Raw genomic sequence first — 19,676 nt, 5'->3', positions numbered from 1 at the left:
GCCACCCAGGCACCCAATCTATCTCATTCTTATATTTTATAATCAGAAGGATTTTCCCTATGTCTAGAATAAATGTTTTTGTCTATATTCAAAGCACATTTTCTTGTTTTTCTTTCCCGGTATAGGGTATCTTTGTCAGTATCATCTTTAGAAATTTTATAACTCTTAATACCATTGCCAAAAAGCTTTTATCAAAGCCCCTTTTCATCTTGGCACCATACTGAGAAAATCTCCAACCTCCTCAAATCCTTTTAGAAAGTAGGTCAGATCTAAATAATAAATGAATCAAAAAGACAACATGTGCATGAGAGTGATTCCCAGCTCTGTTTTTGTGACATTTTACAGCATCTCAAGAAGTCTCAAGAGATTTTTACAAAGGCTCCAAATTAATTTGGGTTTTCTTGATCTTCTGCATGCCATACACCATTCCAGATGAGAAGCAGAGTGAGATTTAACATCAGCTCATAATAGACTGCTAGATCTTCAAAGAGGGCTCTCTGGGGAAATGTAAAACTCTTGCCCTTCAGCTTTTTAAAAATGTCTCAATATTAAATGATCTAATACTTTTAATCTTTGTCAGTCTTTTCACACTTTCAAAAGATAGTACCATTTAAAACGCAAAGGAAATATTTAATTTTGGATATTATTTTCAGAATTTTTGTATTTTTAATGGAAGTACAACCTAAAGGTAATCAGTGCCCTACCACACCCCCAACCCTTCAGTGACTTGCCTATACACGACTTGCCTAAGCACGACTTACTTGGGACAGCTGTTAACAGCCACACTATATGGTGGGGGTTCAATAATTAAATAGTTTGCTTTCATCTTGAGAAAAGCCATTTATAAATCAGGCTGCCATCACTGTTTGCTAAATAATACTGTATCGTCAAATCCTTAAATCTTCTGTGCTGTAGTTAATCAAGGAAAATTATTTCAGGATGTTTCAGCAAGTGAATTGTTCCCAGAATGTGTTGGGCCGTAGAGTGCAAGTTCTCTTGAGGGAAGAATATGTGGCTTTGGCTTGAAGACAGGTCCTCCATGATCTTAGCTATCTGGGAACTTGTCTGTCTTTCCTCACCGATGACAGTGACAGGCTCAGGGGCAGCTCCCAGAGCCTCCTTGCCAGTTGCATGAACTGAGCGTTTGATATGTTGGCAGACAGAGCTGATTCTTGGATGCGTGTCTGAACCTCTACAGGTCCACTTTTGGCAGAATCGAGTGTGACTCTTATCCTTTACCCATTAAGCTATCGTTATGGCTTCCTTATCTTTATTTCTTCTGCAAACATGCCTTTCAAAGTGTTTGGCTCTTTTTGGCAGTTTATTTGATAATGTACAAGAGTAGAAGGCGGCATGTGTCTTATTTCTAAATTATAGTGCATTTCTTCAAAGGAGAAAGGGAGGATGTAAGTAAAGTATTGTCAACATAAGTTGACAGCTCTCTTGGGCTTATTTTGATTGTCAATATGAAATTCTTAAGAGCTGGGTTTGCAACCCACTATGAAAACATTACTAAGTGCCCCAGTTTAGCCCAGAAAATGTTGTGTGTTCTTCTGTGAGCCTGATGTAATGTGTATCATAAACTTTCTCATCACTGCTTAAGTTGTAGGGGTGTGTCCATTAGAGGAAAACTGGAATCTTGTATTCAGACTCTTGTGTTTTCTATGTTCTTTAGCCGGGATTGAAAGAGGCATATTTAAAGAAAGATGGTTGTGTTTAATTGCCATATATGGAGCCTTCTCAGAGCCCAATCTGATTTACTCTATGTAGGAGCAATCCTTAGCTGCAAGGATTAGGAACATAACTAAGACCCTGTAGAAGATAATGTTTAATAAATATCTCCTCTGTAACAAAGCCTCCTCTGTGTTCCTTGTCAAGGGGCTGTCAAAACTAAATTCATTCTATTTACTTACATCATGTAAAATATCCCAAAATTACTCATTATTCATTAGACATTGATTCTGTTTGAAACGGTGGTGGTGTTTCGAAGTTCTGTGACTGGAAGAGGGGCTATGAACCTGGGTCCAAACATGGAAAACTATTCACAGCAGGCCGAATGCTCAGAAAACCAAAGTCAGCCTGGGTGCCTGGTGGTACTGGGCACAGTCACCTGCAGGACCCATGGTGGAGCCCAATAGTCAAGGACGGCTTTAATGAAACCGGAGGGCTTCTCCACCAGAAAAGCTCCCTTGTGAACAGGATAGGAAAAAATTCACATTCATGATCTTCATTCATAAAATGAAGCTGTTCACTCACTCTGTATATCAGTGCTTTCATCCCTCTAGAATGACAGTTGGAAAAAATTCCAATTGAACTTTTATTTCTATCAAAAAGGGAACTTAAAGTTGTGATTTGCTGTGAAGTTTTTGGTAGAATAAAATGACCTTAATTCAGAATGAAACAAAATATGGGCTATTAAAATAGCTTTTGTTGTATACTGAAAACTTTAAGATATAATGGAAGAAATTGAAGAGAATACAGATAAATGAAAAAATATTCCATGCTCTTGGATTGGAAGAATTAAATTGTTAAAATGTCCATACTACCTAATGCAATCTACAGATTGAGTGTGATTTGTATTAAAATTGTCATGACATTTTCCACAGAAATAGAGCAAACAGTCCTAAAATTTGTCTGAAACCACAAAAGATCCCCTCAAATTCTTCTGGAGGTAGAAGAAAAAGCTAGGGCATCTGGGTGGCTCAGTCATTAAGCATCTGCCTTCGGTTCAGGTCATGATCCTAGGGTCCTGGGATTGAGCCCAGTATCAGACTCCCTGCTCTGCTAGCTTGCTTCTCCCTCTCTCTCTACCTGCTGCTCCCCCTGCTGTGGTCTCTCTGTGTCAAATAAATAAGTAAAATCTTAAAAAAAAAAAAAAAAAGAAAAAAAAATTAGAGGTATCACAACCCCAGATTTCAAGATATCCTATAGAGCTTTAGTCTCCAAAACAATATGATACTGGCACAAAATTAGATAACATAGATCAATGGAATAGAATAGAGTGCCTAGCAATAAACTCACGCCTATATGGTCAAATGAATTTATAACAAGAGAGCCAAGAATAAACCATGGGGAAGAGACAGTCTCTTCAATAAATGATGTTAGGGAAACTGGACAAGCTACATGGAAAAGAATGAAAATGGGCTACTATCTTATATCACACAGAAAAATAAATTTGAAATAGATTAAAGACCTGAATGTAAGACCTGAGACCATGAAACTCCTAGAGGAAAACGTAGGTGGTAAGCTCTTGGACATTGGTTTTGGCCATGATTTTTTGGATTTGACACCAAAAGCAAAAAGTAGCAAAAGCAAAAATAAACAAGTGAGATTGTATCAAACTAAAAAGCTTCTGCACGACAGAGAAAGCCATCAACAAAGTGAAAAGGGGACCTACCCAAGGGAAGATAATATTTGCAAGTCATATAACTAATATGGGGCTAATACCCAAATTATATAAAGAACTCATACAACTCAATAACAAAAGAATATATAATCTGATTTAAAGTCAGCAGAGGATCTCAATAGACATTTTTCCAAAGAAGACATACAGATGGCCAACAGGTACATGAAAAGATGCTTAACGTCACTAGTATCAGGGAAATACAAATTAAAACCACAATGAGATATCATCTCATATATGTTAGAATGGCTGTTATCAAAAAGACAAGAAAGAACAAGTGTTGGTGATAATGTGGGGAAATGTAAACCCTCATGCACTGTTGCTAGGACTGTAAATTGTTCATCCACCGTGGAAAACAGTATGGACATTCCTCAAAATATTAAAAGTGGAACCACCATGATCTGGCAATTCTACTTCAGAGTATATATCTGAAAAAAAGTGAAAACACTAATTTGAAAAGATATATGCACCCCCATGTTTATTATAGCATTATTTACAACAGCCAGAATATGGATACACCTGAGGGTCCATCAGTGGATGAATGGATAAAGAATATGTATATACATAGAACAGAATAATTCACAGCCATAAAAGAATGATTTCTTACCTTTGTGACAACATGGATGGACCTTGAGGCATTATGCTAAATATAAATAGAGAAAGATAAATGCTTTATGATCTCACTTATATGTGGGATCATTTTTTTTTTTTATTCACTTAATTATTTTTAGAGTGAGGGAAAAGGGGAAAGAAGCATTAGTAGACTCAGCACTGAGCATGGAGCCCACCACGGGCCTCCATCCCACAACCCTGAGATGATGACCTGAGCCGAAACAAGAGTCGGACACTTTACCAGCTGTGCCACTCAGGTGCCCCAGTATATGTGGAATCATTAAGGAAAAACAAAAACAAAAACCAAGCTCATGGATATGGGGAACAGATTTATGGTTGCCTGAGTCAGAGGGAGGGAGGAAGAATGAATGAAGGGGAGTCAAAAGGTACAAATTTCCAGTTACAGAATGAGTAAGTCATGGGGATGTGATATAAAGCGTGGTCATGAGTTAACACTGTATTGCATATTTGAAAGTAGCTAAGAGTGGATCTTGAAAGTACTCCTTACAAGAAAAAATTTTGTGACTATGTATGGTGATGGGTGTTAACTGAACTTCCTATGGTGATCATTTTACAATATATACAAATAATCATTACATTATACAATTGAAACTAATAATGTTATGTCAGTTATACCTCAATTTTTAAAAAGCTTCTAACTGGCTTTCCCAATTAACTGTATCAATACATATTAATGTATGTTAATAGAGTACAAATAATAGATATGAAAAGATCTTTAAAGTTTCTTGTCTTATTTATTTATTTAAGAGAGAGTGCATGAGCAGGGGGGAAGGGACATAGGGAGAGGGACAAGCAGGTTCCCCACCAAGCAGGGAGATACAGGGCTCGAGCCCATGACCCAAGCCAAATGCAGATGCTAAACCAACTGAGCCACACAGATGCCCCAATTTAAAGTCTCTTGTTCTAGCATTGTATTTCCTATATCCTGTCATTCTTTTACTTATAGTTTTTAACTTACTTATACTCTATTTCATGTGTTACTTTAGTCTTCAAGCATAATTAACGCTCATTAACTTTTTGTTTCTATAAAAAATTTTACATTATTTCATGTAATGAGGCAGTGGCTGTGTGATGTTAAGATTATCGGCCTAGTAATGGGAATACCTGAGTTCTAGCTACAGTTCTCAGACTTTTAATCTCCGATTTTTAATAAGCCCCTTAGTCTTTCCATGAAAATTTATAATGAGACTTCTCATCCAAGCAAGATGGCACAGACTTGTCTCTCCTTGCTTCTCCCCGTTTATAACCATAAAAACCCAGAAAAAGCACAAGAGACAATTGGGAGAACTCTGAAAGGTAGAAAAAGGAAGACCCAGGACTGGCAAAACAACCCAGCAGCAGGTCTTAAAACCCTCTCACCCAACAGAAGAAGGGCACCCACGTCTGGTATTTGTTGACTTCCAGCCTAGCAACACAAGACAGATCAGGTAGGCCCATTCCCCTCCTGGATCTAGTGGGAGTCCTGCCAACAGTATCAGGTAAGCCCAGGAAAACTGACAGGAAGGATTAGAAGCCCTGGTGGCAGTAAGTGACCACCACGGGAGTGCTTTCCTTCCCTTCCATGAAGGCGAGGTACAGGGGTAGAGGAGGAGCCACATCACCAACCTAGCCTGGGAAGCAGTCTTCATTTGTGAAGGCTGGAGGCTCCCTTCTCCAGAAAAGGTCCACCAGGTGGCCTAGCCAGGGAAATTCCTCCCACCCTTTCAAGTGACACTGGCTGAGAACCTACTAAATTCTCACTTCAGGAACTTTTAAGAACAAGAGCAAAATAAGCTCAGGGCGCCTGGGTGGCTCAGTGGGTTAAGCCGCTGTCTTCAGCTAAGGTCATGATCTCAGGGTCCTGGGATCGAGTCCCGCATCGGGCTTTCTGCTCAGCAGGGAGCCTGCTTCTCTCTCTCTCTCTCTCTGCCTGCCTCTCCATCTACTGTCAAATAAATAAATAAAATCTTTTAAAAAAAAAAAAGAGCAAAATAAGCTCGAAGCATATAGAAGTAAGGAAAGAATAAAAATGAGCACAGAAGAAATCAATGATGTTGAAAATATGGAAACAATTAATGAAGCAAAAAGCTAGGTTTTTAAAATTTTTTTAAAAAGGTCAATAAAATTGATAAACCTTTAGTAATACCAAAATAAGAAGACACAAAGTACCAGTATCAGGAATAGGATAGTGGATATCACTGTAGATTCTCCAGACATTAAAAGGGTAATAAACCAATGCTATGAATAACTTTACACTCAAACTTGATAACTTAGAAGAAATGAACCTTGAAAACCCCAACTACAAAACTCAACCAAGATAAATTAGAGGACGTGAATAATCCATTAGCCCTTGAAGAAATTGAATTAATAATTTAAAAGGAAAAGAAATATCCAGGCCCAGATGGTTTTACTGGAGAGTTCAAAGAATTAACACTAATCTTACAGTTTCTTCCAGAAAACAGACAAGGAAAGATAAATTGTCAACTGATTTTACAGAGCCAGCATTACTCTGATACCCAAACAAGGCAAAGACTATACAAACAACAACAAAACCCACAAAGCAGTATCTCTCGCGAACTAGGTAAAAAAATCCTCAACCAAATAGAAGCAAACTCAACAATATAGAGAAAAGAGATATAAGTGATGCCCAGGGGCGCCTGGGTGGCTCGGTGGGTTAAGCCGCTGCCTTCGGCTCGGGTCATGATCTCGGGGTCCTGGGATCGAGTCCCGCATCGGGCTCTCTGCTCGGCAGGGAGCCTGCTTCCTTCTCTCTCTCTCTGCCTGCCTCTCAGTGTACTTGTAATTTCTCTCTGTCAAATAAATAAATAAAATCTTAAAAAAAAAAAAAAAAAAAAAAAAATAAGTGATGCCCAAATGGGTTTTATTCCAGAGTTGCAAAGCTGGTTCTCTATTGAAAATCAGTCAATTTACTCCATCATATCAAGACTAAATATGAAATAGAAATATCATGTGATCATATTTTGTGTTTTTTGATGCAGGAAAAAAAATTATATATCCATTCATGATAAAAATTCTCTAGTTGGAATAGAAGTGAACTATGTCATCTTGATAAAGAGCATCTACAACAGACTTAGAGCCATCATTATATTTATAGTGAAAGGGTGAGTGTCTTCCCTCTAAGATTGAGAATAAGACAAGGATGTCCACAGTCAACACAGCTCTGCAACACAGCACTGAAAGTTCTAATCACTGCAGTAAGGCAAGAAGGAAAAATAGGCCTACAAATTGGAGTAGAAAGGAAAGAGAAAGAAATAATGAAAGTGTTATTCACAGATAAAAGAGGACTGCCTAGGTACAAATTTCTAGAACTAATGAGTTTGGTGTAAGGTATGAGGATACGAGATCAACACTCAAAAATCAGTCACAATTAAAAACTGCCATTTTGGGGTGCCTAGCTGGCTCAGTCGGAAGAGAATGTGACTCTTGATTTCAGGGTTGTGAGTTTGAGCCACACATTGAGTGTAGAGATCAATAAAAATAGACTTTTTTTTTAACCCTACCATTTATAATTCTTAAAAAGAAAATTAAGTACTTAGGCATAAAGTTAACAAAACATGTATAGGATCTATGTGCTGACAATTAGAAAATACTAATTAAAGAATTTTTTTAAAAAACCTGAATAAATGGATGGGACGCCTGGGTGGCTCAGTTGGTTAGACGACTGCCTTCGGCTCAGGTCATGATCCTGGAGTCCCGGGATCGAGTCCCACATCGGGCTCCCAGCTCCACCGGGAGACTGCTTCTCTCTCTGACCTTCTCCTCGCTCATGATCTCTCTCACTGTCTCTCTCTCAAATAAATAAATAAAAAATCTTAAAAAAAAAAAAAAACCTGAATAAATGGAGAAGTAGACTGTATTTATGTATTGAAGGACTCTACGTAGTACAAGTTCACTTATTTCCAAATTGGTCTATAGGTTTAAAGCACTTCCTTTCAAAATACCAGCAAAGATTTTTGTAGGCATAAACAAACTATTCTAAAATTTATATGGAAAGGCATTGCTGCTATATAGAAGCTAAAACAGTTTGGAAAAGATGCATAAAGTGGGAGGAATTATTCTACACAATATTAAAGCTTCTATATAGCAGCAATAATCAAGACAGTGTGGTATTGGTGGAGGGATACGTGCATAAATAAATGGGATGAAATACACAAAATAGGAAATAGACCCACAAAAATATGCCCAGGTGCCATTTGACGAAGGTAAAAAAGATTCCTCAATAGAGAGAGGAGAGCAGGGGCCCCTCGATGGCGCAGTCAGTTGAGCATCTGACTCCTGGTTTCAGTGCAAGTCTTGATCTCAGGGTTGTGAGATTGAGCCTCGAGTTGGGCTCCAAGCCCAGTGAGGAGTCTGCTGAAGTTTCTCTCTCTCTAAAATAAATCTTTTAGGAAAGAGAGAGGGAGGAGAGCATTTTCAACAAATGAGGCTGGAGCAATTAGGCCCAAAAAAAAAAAAAAAGGACCTTAACCTAAATATTTTTCTAGAAAAATTAACTCAAAATGGATCACTGACTGAAATGTAAAACTGTAAAACCTTTTAGGAAAAGTTTTTGGAACTAGGGATCTATCAGCAAAATATTCTTTGACTTGACACCAAAAGCATGATCCGTAAAAGGAAAAATTCATAAATTGGACCTTGTCAAAATTAAAAACTTTTGCTCTGTAAAGCCCTTATTAAGAGGATGAAAAACAAGCTACAGACAGGGAGAAAATATCTTCAAACCACATATATATCCAACAGAGGACTAGTATCTTGAATACATAAAGAACTCATAAAATTCAACAGGAAAAAAGAAAAGAAAAATCAATTAGGGGGCTCCTGGGTGCCATAGTCGGTTGGACATCAGACTCTTGGTTTAGACTCAGGGTCATGGAATTGAGCTTCACATCAGGCTCCATGCTCAGTGCAATCTGCTTCAGATTCTCTCTCCCTCTCCTGACCCTCCCACTCGTGCTCGCTCACTCACTCACTCTCAAGTAAATGAAAAAAATAAATATTTTTTTAAAAAATCAGTTAGAAGGGGCAAAAGACATGAGCAGACATTTGACTAAACAGGATATATGGATGACAAAGGAGGACCTGAAAAGATGCTTAGCATTTTTAGCTATTAGGGAGATAATAAACTAAAACCACCGTGAGATGCCACTATATACCTATCAGTGCAGAATGGGGGAAGTTAGAAATAGAAGAACAAATGCTAGCAAGGATGCAGAGAAACTGGATTGCTCATACATTGCTGGTGGGTTACTCTGGGGAACAGGTTAAGACTTTCTTATTAAACTGAACATGCCAACTGCTGTGACTCAGTAATTACTTTGGGGCATTTAGCCCAGAGAGGAAAAACTCCGTTCACAAAAAAACCTTTGCAAGAACATTTATAGCTGCTTTATTCGTAGTAGCCGAAAACTGGAAACATATCACTTATCCTCAAATGGATAAATGGTTGAACAGGTACATCCATACCATGAAATATACTGCTCAGCAAACAAAAGTAGGGGGAGGGTTTGGTGAGGGCAGGGGGATTGAACTATTTGATGCAAGCAACAACTTGGATCAACATCCAGAGAATTATGTTGAATCGGAAAAGTCAATCTCAGAAAGTCACAAACTATGTAATTCCATTTTATAACATTCTTTTTTTTTTTTAAGATTTTATTTATTTATTTGACAGAGATCACAAGTAGGCAGAGAGGCAGGCAGAGAGAGAGGAGGAAGCAGGCTCCCCACTGAGCAGAGAGTCCGATGCAGGGCTCGATCCCAGGACCTGGGACTATGACCTGAGCCAAAGGCAGAGGCTTGAACCTTCTGAGCCACCCAGGCGCCCCAACATAGAACATTCTTGAAATACAATGTTAAAGAAATGGGGAACAGATTAGTGTGTTTGCTAGGGGTCAGAGACAGGGGAGAGGGACCAAGCAGGGAGGGTGTGACTATAGAAGGACACCAGGGTTCCTTGTGACCATGCCTGGTTATATTATGTTATAACTTTACAGAATGTTATCATTGGAAGAAACAGAGGGCACACATGTTCTCCATTTGTATTTTACAATTGTGTATGAAGCTACAATTACGTCAAAATTAAAAGTTTAGCACTCTTCCTTCGGGGTGCCACCCTGCTGTCGCCATGGGCTGCCACACAACCCATGTTACTGGTATCATAAGAACAAGCCATATCCAAAGTCTTACTTATACAGAGGTGTCCCTGATGCCAAGATCTGCATCTTTGACATGAGGCGGAAGAAGGCAAAAATGGATGAGTACCTACTGTGTGGCAACATGGTCTCAGATGAATGTGAGCAGCTCTCTTTTGAAGCCCTGGAGGCTGCCCATACTTGTGCCGACAAGTACATGGTGAAAAGCTGTGGCAGTGATGGTTTCACATCTGAGTGCAGCTCTCCCCCTTCCACATCCTCTGTATCAACACAATACTGTCCTACGCTGGGGTTGAGGTGCTCCAGACAGACAGGCAGAGCACCTTTGGAAAGGCCCAGGGTACAGTGGCCAGGGTCCACAGTTGGCCAAGTCATCATGTCCATCCTTACCAAGTTGCAGAGCAAGGAGCATGTGATTAAGGCCATACAAAGGGCCAAGTTCAAGTTTCCTGGCCACAGGAAGATCCACATTTCCAAGAAGTTTAATGCAGATGAGTTGGAAGACATGCTGGTTGAAAAGCAGCTCATCCCAGATGGCTATGGGTCAGTTATATCCCTAATAATGGTCCCTTGGACAAATGACAGGCTCTGCACTCATGAGAACTGGCACTGCCCCCTCCTTATTCATGCCCACTGAAAAATCCTGCCTCCTGTGTTTTAAAAAAAAAAAAAAAAAAGTTTAATATAAAAAGAAAGGTCTATGATACCTACACTTCCTGTACCGGTCATCATAAGTATGAAGGGAGGTGCGGCCTGAGCCAGGCTGTGAGGGTTACAGTGGGTACACGTGGTAACAGTGAGTCCTAGCCATCCTTGTGTTTATTTTGACTGAAGTATTCAGTATTTCTACTCCACCTTATCAGAAAGTATTTAGTCATTTTTACGTATTGTTACCTTTAGTAATAATAAGGTTCATTTACCTACTTACCAGATACCTTCTGAGGGTTCTCTTAGTGTTGACCACACAATCCATGCTAGGAATGAAAAAGGAAAAGTAAGAAGAGTGATGGACTGAGCCCAGCCCCGGCACTTCCGGTTCCCGTGTGAACGGTGCTGGTCATGCACTGGGTCTGGAGCCGGTGTCTGTTTTGACGGGAACTACTAATTCCCTATTTCAAGCTTCAGGAGACTGGTAGAGGTCCTGGTGTTTCGATTAGCTGATGGGTGAACTGGGTTTTCAATAACTAAGACACTTTTTTTTTTCATATTTTGATATCCATTTGGAATGCATCTTACATCAATGTTAGAATTTAACTGGTGGTGTTTTTCTTACTTGATAATACATAAAATAATGGTGCTGCTTGCACTTAGTGGTTCCTTGGACTCAGTGAGATCTAGTAATTCTGCCCAAAACCAAGCTTTCAGTTTTCATCTGGATATTTTGCCTATCCTAATTTAATTAATAATTTTATTAAATAGTTTAGGGGAGAGGCTTTTTTTTTTTCTTTAGAGGAACTCCTAACAGTCTGAGGGCTTCATGGTAAATTCTGTGACATTCCATGGTGATAATGTAGTACTTACATACACCCAAATGTTGAAACCTCATTTCCCCTCATCTTTTTCTCTCCTTTGTTTTTCAAGTGTCGATATACAGCATCTGGTTTTACGACAAGAATGACTGTCACCGCATAGCCAAACTCATGGCCGAGTAAGTATTTATATCACAACATAGATTTAATTAGTGATATATGAGAGATGAAAAAATGACTTTAACCCTTCTCTTTGTTCCTGAGTCTACTAACTCATTTATTGCTTTCCTGATTTCCTGCTTATTGTCGAAGTTTGTTAGAGGCAGAAAACCTTAGAGAACTCTAGAATCATCTGTAATCCTACTACTCCATTGTCAGGGTTTTAATTCATTTCCTTCTAGTCTTTTTCTTTATTTGTACATTAGGTTGGGTGATGTGCTTAGGGCTGTCAGACTGCCTAACCCCAGAGGATACCATTGACACCCAGGGCACAGCTTTCCCATCACCTGAAGGGGCTTTACTAAAGGATTTTTACTGCAGGCTCCCTCCAGGTTTCCTCTCTGACAAGTGGTGCCACGTTCAGTAGCTGGTGGAGAACTCCTGCACATGCTTTCCTCAAGTGAACTTCATCTTCACACCAATTTTAGGTTTAGTAGTCCCTAGTTCACCACTGGGTTGTATTCCAATAAATGTTTTCTATGTCGGAATCTTGGAATTGGGAGAATAATTTCATTGAATTAATGTTCTGAAGGAGGACTCACTGTTCTTTCTCAGGCCAGCCCTTGGGAGCCGCCTGGCTTACCTGTGCTGCTGGCACTGCTGGTCTGCATTCTGGGAGCCCAAGATACTGGTGCTGAGGGTGCCCGCGGTAAAATACGGCTCTGGGCAGTGTTGCAGCGGGCAGTGTGTTCTGGCTCACCTGTGTTTCCCTCACACAGTTTTCGCCTGAATTTCCTCAGAGATGTGGAGCCCCCTCTGTCCAATCAGAATTCCCTTTGCTCTCCTCCAAGGTTCTTACCTACATCTTTGGAAGAAAACAGTCTTCGTTTTTAGCATGTTTAAACAGGCCAATTTTACACTAATTTCTGTAAATGTGTAAGTAAATAATTAGCCCCCAAACCTCAGTTCCAGGTATATTTGCATTTTACAAGAAGCACACATGGCTACGGTGACATTTTAATCCAGGACCACTCATATGTCCTGATGGGATGTTCATCAGCCTCCTGCTTTGTTTGCTTGGGCTGTGAGCTTACAGGGTGGCCATGTTTATTACTGTGGCACACACCCCTATGGACAGTGTTCCAAATGAACTTGTATCCCTCAGGCTTGAAAACGTGGACCACACTTTCTTTTTACACCACTTTTTCTCAGGAAATTAATTAATTAAAACTGTTTTTTTACAAAGCCATTTGCTTATTTGATGACTGCTTTTTTGTAGTTTTGAAAGTTACAGCAAAGGCACTCTACTTCTAATTACTTAGAAGACACAGATTTACTGAGTCTTGGTTATCCTGAAATCCAGAATATTTTCCTTAAATATCCGGACTTTGGAATATATTAATATATAGACTGTCTCCTGTGGATTGAGAGCTTTGGGGTCCCCAAGTGAGAACTGTATCTCTTTTAGCTTTAATGGCTATTTACAGGAAACCAGTTTGAGCTTTTTATAAACTATCAAGGCCAGTGATAACCCTCATATAAGATGTTAGGTAAAAAAAGACTGAAGGCCTATCTGAAAATATTGTATGGAACAAAAATAAGGAGAGAGAGTAGAAACAGAAAGCAGAAGGGAAAAGAAGAGCCTTTGGGTTCTTTCATGAGAAATGCCCAGAGACACATTTGCTTATGCTTTCGGCTGGTTTTACTACAAGCGGGGGAGGTATTAAAAGTGATTAGAGTGCCCTCATGAAACTGTTGATAAAGAGTTCTAAGTGTCTGACCTATTTATGGCCAAAGAGAATACCTTATATGTTAACATTAACTTTGTGATAAATGGTGTTCTGGTCACCAAAGATAAAAAAAGACTACTTTATCTTTCCTTGCTCTGTCTTTTGCCTGTGAACAGCCTATGTTTGCCACATATTTCAGAATATCATCTCTGCCAACCTGAAACACAGGTGACCCTGGGATGGATATATTATGTGTCAATAACTGTGCCTGTCGGTGCCCATCCTGTTCAATCACTGTTCCGCAGCCACAATATGGTAACAATTCTCCAAGTAAAGAAATTGACGTATTCCAAAAGATGTTTGTAGAAACTGAGAAGCTGTGTGGGAGAACAAGCAAACTTCTAGACCTGTACTGTATCCGAATTTGGAAATCCTCTCTAGTCAGTGGCAAAGTTGAAAATTCACTAAACTTAGGAAATGCTGACTCTTCCTAAAGAGGAAATCCACTCTGCCAGAAACTTTTCTTAACAATAAACACTTGGGACGCCTGGGTGGCTCAGTGGGTTAAAGCCTCTGCCTTCGGCTCAGGTCATGGTCCCAGGGTCCTGGGATCTAGCCCCGCATCTGGCTCTCTGTTCAGGAGGGAGCCTGCTTCCTTTCCTCTCTCTCTCTGCCTGCCTCTCTGCCTACTTGTGATCTCTGTCTGTCAAATAAAGAAAAAAATAAAATCTTTAAAAAAAACAAAACAAAACAATAAACATTTATATAGGCTATGAGATTTGGGGAACTCGTGGAAGTAAGCTTTATTCCTGATTTTACAGATAGGCTTGGAGCATATTTGAGAGAAGGGCGAGAGGCAGGGGTGTTCCTCACAGAGTTTGGATCGGAAAAGGCCTTTCAGAGTCCAGGCATCATTCCTGTCCATTCCATCATCTGGATAGCTTCTGCTTACAACGGTGGAGAGCTTTGTAAGGTGGCCTGTTCCACCGGTGAGCAGTGGTGATTGCTAGAAGTGTTCTTCCCTTTGGGGGTGCCTGGCTGGCTCAGTCAGTAGAGTACGCTACTCTTGATCTCGGGGTCAGGAGTTCAGGCTCTATTTGGGCATAAAGTTTCTTTAGAAAGAGCGAGAGAGAAGAAGGAAGGAAGGGAGGGAGGGAGGGAAAGGAGAAAGGAAAAAAAGGGAAAGAAAAGAAAAAAAAATGTTCTTCTTTCGAATCAAAATTACAGATCCCTTCTAGGTCAGAGGGGAGAGGAGTGCCAGCCTGGGCAAGCCAGGCAGCATGGCAGGAGGTAGGAGAAATAGGCTGCGTGACCTGAGTCTTGAGAAAAGGTGGATTCAGATCTGTGCAGCCTGTAACTGAGTGTAAATACAAGTCACTTGAAATAGCAATCTTTTTTTCTCCTGATTATTAAAGGAGCACCTGTTAATTATGGCAAATGAAGAAAAGTGCAAAAAAGGAAAGTGAAATTGCTTGTGACCCACCATCAAGAAATAACCAATATGTCTCTCCAGTCTTCTTTTCCTTTGCAGCAGACCCCACAGCTGTGACAATACAATCTTCCTTTCCCAGTATGAATATAAAAGAAACAGTATTGATTCTAATTGGTCAGATCCTCATATCACATGCAGGTCTTCTTTCACTCTACTGTGAAAGTCTATGATTGTACATTCATTTTAAAAATAATCATCCCAGGGTCGCCTGGGTGGCTAAGTCAGTTAAGCGTCTGCCTTCAGCTCAGGTCATGATCCCAGGTCCTGGGATTGAACCCCAAATAAGCCTCCTTCTCAGTGGGGACCCTGCTTCTCCCTCTCCCTGCCTGTGCTCTCTTGCTCTCTCTGTCAAATAAATAAAATCTTTTTTTTTTTTTTTTTTAAAGATTTTATTTATTCATTTGACAGACAGAGATCACAAGTAGGCAGAGAGGCAGGCAGAGAGAGGAGGAAGCAGGCTCCCCGCTGCGCAGAGAGCCCGATGCGGGGCTCGATCCCAAGACCCTGAGACCATGACCTGAGCCGAGGGCAGAGGCTTTAACCCACTGAGCCACCCAGGCGCCCCAAATAAATAAAATCTTAAAAAAAAAAAAAATTGACCTGTCATCCTATTCAGAGCTATTAGACTCTAGATAGAGAAATGACATTATCTTAAAGTAGCATTTTCCAAACAAATCCCGCCTCAGGAGAAGATTCTATGGTCAAATAAACTTTGGAAAATTTATAAGCCCACCCTTCTTGGAGAATCATAATACATGTTAGAATGTTAAAAACTCAGAATGATTCTGCTGTTTAAAAAATAAAGGCTCTGTTTAGTATTGTTTAATGTTTTCAAATACAAGAACCATCCCACACACATTAATGGGAGCTCCTAAGCAGGCTGTCTTAAAGCAGTGAACATACACTGAGCAGCCTGTTCTTTTCCTGCTCCTGTTATTCAAAAACAAACAAACAAAAACTCAAAACTTTTGCTCCTGAATTATTTTATTGCCTATCTTTATCACTATCCAGAAGGTTCTCAGTTCATACAGTTATCAAGCTGGGTCTGTGCCCATAATAATCTTTGGCTGATAAGCCTGTTCATTAAAGCTGGGATTAAAACCTAAATGAACTTTAAAAAGAACCTATCAGTGGCATTCTTAACTTTCAACTTTTCTTGCTTTATGCATTTTCAAGTGCAGAATTAGCGTAAGCACCAATCAAAATAAAGAGCATTGCCACAATCACCCTGACCTCAACCACCCATTCAGTGATTTCTAAGCAGAGAATAAGGGAAACCTTTGAAGATTCCCTGAGACCTCTCTTCTCAAGAAGGTCCTCTCCCTCTTCGGTAGGCCGGTGTCGGTACAAAATTTGCACAGTGGGCTCCTCAGCTCTGCAGCCTGTCTTTGTCTCGCTGGCATGTCCATTTGAAAATGTACTCTACCTGGTACTTGACTGAGTCTTCAAAAAAGAGAAAGAAATAATTTCGTCTTTTTTAACTTACTGCTCCCACCAATGCTAGAAGAGATTCCATACTTCTTTCCTAACAGTGAGACACCATCAGTCGGCATCACTGTGCATGAGCTGGTGAAGCAGTCAGTCACGTAGTCCCAGGATGAGCTAACCGAGGCCCTGCATTTGTATTGTATTTGTATTTGTATCCTACGACGTTCTTTCCATTTCCTGAGAAGACGAGCACCAGGAGAGTTCATGGATCAGGTTGTGTCTAAAGAAGTCTTTCTGAAACCTGTTTCTCTTCCACTAGTGTTGTAGAAGAGGAGACACGGCGGTCCCAGCAAGCTGCTCGGGACAAGCAGAGTCCCAGCCAGGCCAACGGCTGCAGTGACCACAGGCCCATCGACATCCTGGAGATGCTAAGCAGAGCCAAGGATGAATATGAGAGGGTGAGATGCTGACTGGGAGGACCAAGACGGGAGGAGCCTGCCAGGGTCTCATGTGCTGCAGAAGTTACCTCAAGGCCAGGAGAGATCATTAGTCCAAAAAGAAAGTGCATCTTACTGTTTCTAGTCCAAAAGACAGGGAAAGAAATTGGCTTATCTCAGAGTCCTTGAGTTGGCATGAAAGTGTAGAATGTTCTTTTTCTGTCATTACTATGGGAGAAAATGGTTTCAGGGCGCAGAAGTTAGCCTGCAACAGGTAGTTCTGAAAAAGCTTCTTGCCTGTTGTTCACCCCCGCAGTCTTTGCTAGGGCTTAGGAATTTATGTAGTTTGATCATTTGCACCCGCTAATACTAAAGGGTGTATTTATGGTCTGTAATTAGTGGTGGATTCACGGCCTTTAATAAGCAACATTTGGATTTTACCCACATGTGAAGCTTTTCTAGAATTCTTTTTTTTTTTTTTTTTTTTTTTTGTCTTTTGTGTGTTAGTTTAAAAGTTAAATGATAACATTTCCTCCCCAGGTTGAATAAAATGGAAGTTGCAGTACATTTGTTAATTTATTTAATACACACTTACGAACTGTCTGCTGTGTGTCAAGCAGTGCCTATTTCCTTAGTTGTCTTCAAACTGCACATGTGGCTTTGGAACTGTCCTGGCTTTTTGCTTGAGGTGGGCACTTCAGAGCCCCACGCTTCCTAGGAGCAGGACTGAAGGCTCCCACTGCGGCACTTTGTAGCTGTGGAATTGTAATTGTCACCTTACTCTTTACTTGTATTTTGTTAAGTATTTTCTTTCATTTTTTGTGTAATCCTCACCTCACCCAAAGTTTAAGGAATAAGGTATGAAAACCACTCTCTGGTGTGTTTCCCAAACGGTTCTGCTCTAACACTAGCCTCTACATGGTTAGCAAGTGATCTTTACGGAAAGGTTCCAGTTGGTCAAGTGAGTTAAGGAAACATTGTTTACGTGGCTCCTCCTCCCCCATCTTCATGGGGCTTTGCAATGCTCAAGACTCTGAGAGTCCTATAATAAATTCCCAAGTTAATTTAACCACAGGACCATTTTTCACATAACTCCCCTTTAGCATCTCAAGAATCTAGTTTAGGAAGCAAACTTTGGAAGTAGTGCTCTGGAAGGGAGTTTCCTCTAACAAAGGAAGTTCTATTTAGACACCAAAGGAAGGCCCATTTCCGGTGTAGAGAAGTATACAGTGGAGTCCATGAGAAGTTTCAAGTTATACCAAATGCCTCAGTGTCTCAGAGAATTAGGAGGAATTTCTGGATCTGTGAAAATTAATATTAGGAAAAGCAATCATCTCTGTAGTAGATTCATTGATGTCTAGGGAACTGGATGAGAATAAATTTTAAGAATCACTTTTTGTACTTGCAAGGCACCTTATATTCCCCCCAGATCCCCTCATGTCCTTAATAAGATCTGGATTATCTACACAGATGCCTCTTTCAGTTTTTGTAGAGGCTTTTCTGTGTTCTGATAACAGGTAACTAATAAACCCAGGGCTCTGTGACACATACGTAGTGATGACTAGGTCACAGTGCTGCCACACAGGACAGAAAGTGTCGGGCCTGTACACCAGAGCTGGCATTCTAGAAGGTGCCCCAGCCTACCCCTCAGACTAAGGAGAGAGTGGCCACAAAATGAAAGAGGAACGGAAGCTTAGTTTTTGTACACAGAGCTATCAAGGTTCTTGAGGTCAAGCAGGCAGTCTGAAAATCTGACCTGATTTCTGGCTAATACACATTGTGAAAGTAAGAATATGGGGAGTACCGTAGTGAATAACTGTTGTAAAGAAAATGTTCCCATGGTGTGGGATAAATAAAATGATGTCTAAAACTAAAACCTTTGGGAACTTAGTCAAATCTTTAGTAATTACTTTATGACGCATTATTTCTGTTTTTGAAAACTATCTGTACATAGACAGAGCTTCCTGAAAGAACAGTTTTGTTTCTTATCTGCACTTGCCTGTCATCTCACCAAATGGGCTTGGTATTAGCAGTGACCCATGAATTCATATCTCAGTGTTTGCGTGCACGCTCTCAGCTGCGGCACGGTTCCAGATGGCTCCTTCGTTTATCTTTAGGTAGAGACTTAGATTGACAGAGTCAAGGGCAGGGTACAAACCACACCTCAGCAGTGGGATGTGCTTCCAACCCTAAAACCCCCATCCACTGTGTGTCATGCAGTGAATGAAATTCCAGATTTTGGGGTGAAGGATTTATAATAGAAACTGCTTGGAGATAAGAACAGTCTATAGTAAACACCTCCCTGGCAGTCCCATAGTTTGTTTCGACCAACTTACCTTTTTTAACCTAAAGAAAGATAGCTAAGCCCATAGTCCTTTACAGTTGCTCCTTGTTGCGTTGCTTCTAACCACAGAAATTATCCTAGATTTTTGTGGGGTTGTTTGTATTTTATATTTAAAGATTAGAGAAGAAAAAGACACAGTCCCACCACCTAGAAATAATTACTGATAATATTTGATTATGTATCCTTCCAAAAGTATGTCCCAGTGTGTGTGGTACATTTCTCTACACTACTTGTATTAACTAGTTTTAAAAGTCTATTTTATTAATTCTGTCATAACTAGTTTTTTTCCCAAAGAGCAATGTCTTTGTGACAGTAGCTGTTCATCTCACAGGGAGTCCCTGTGAGATTTCTTTTGGTAGAATGAAAAGTCTTTGAAAAAGAGAACAGTGATATTAATAGCTGCATATTTTTCCTTCCATGCCTTACATA

General features: G+C 40.1%; 1 protein-coding gene and 1 pseudogene across 1 annotated transcript in view; both read left to right on the top strand.

Annotated features, from left to right (window-relative positions):
• The window catches only part of DCP1A (decapping mRNA 1A), a 60,030-nt gene that overhangs the window by 18,850 nt on the left and 21,504 nt on the right, over nucleotides 1-19,676 (top strand). The window contains exons 4-5 of the mRNA XM_059161177.1: nucleotides 11,770-11,836; nucleotides 16,786-16,924. Of these exons, the coding sequence (XP_059017160.1) occupies nucleotides 11,770-11,836; nucleotides 16,786-16,924 (206 nt within the window). The remainder of the gene's footprint in view (nucleotides 1-11,769; nucleotides 11,837-16,785; nucleotides 16,925-19,676) is intronic.
• LOC131826019 (large ribosomal subunit protein uL16-like) lies at nucleotides 9,476-11,763 on the top strand (annotated as a pseudogene).

This window comes from Mustela lutreola, chromosome 2 (genome assembly GCF_030435805.1).
Source record: "Mustela lutreola isolate mMusLut2 chromosome 2, mMusLut2.pri, whole genome shotgun sequence".
NCBI classification, from domain to species: Eukaryota; Metazoa; Chordata; class Mammalia; order Carnivora; family Mustelidae; genus Mustela; species Mustela lutreola.
Note: the sequence above shows the minus strand (reverse complement) of the source record. Positions and strands in the feature narration are given on the sequence as shown.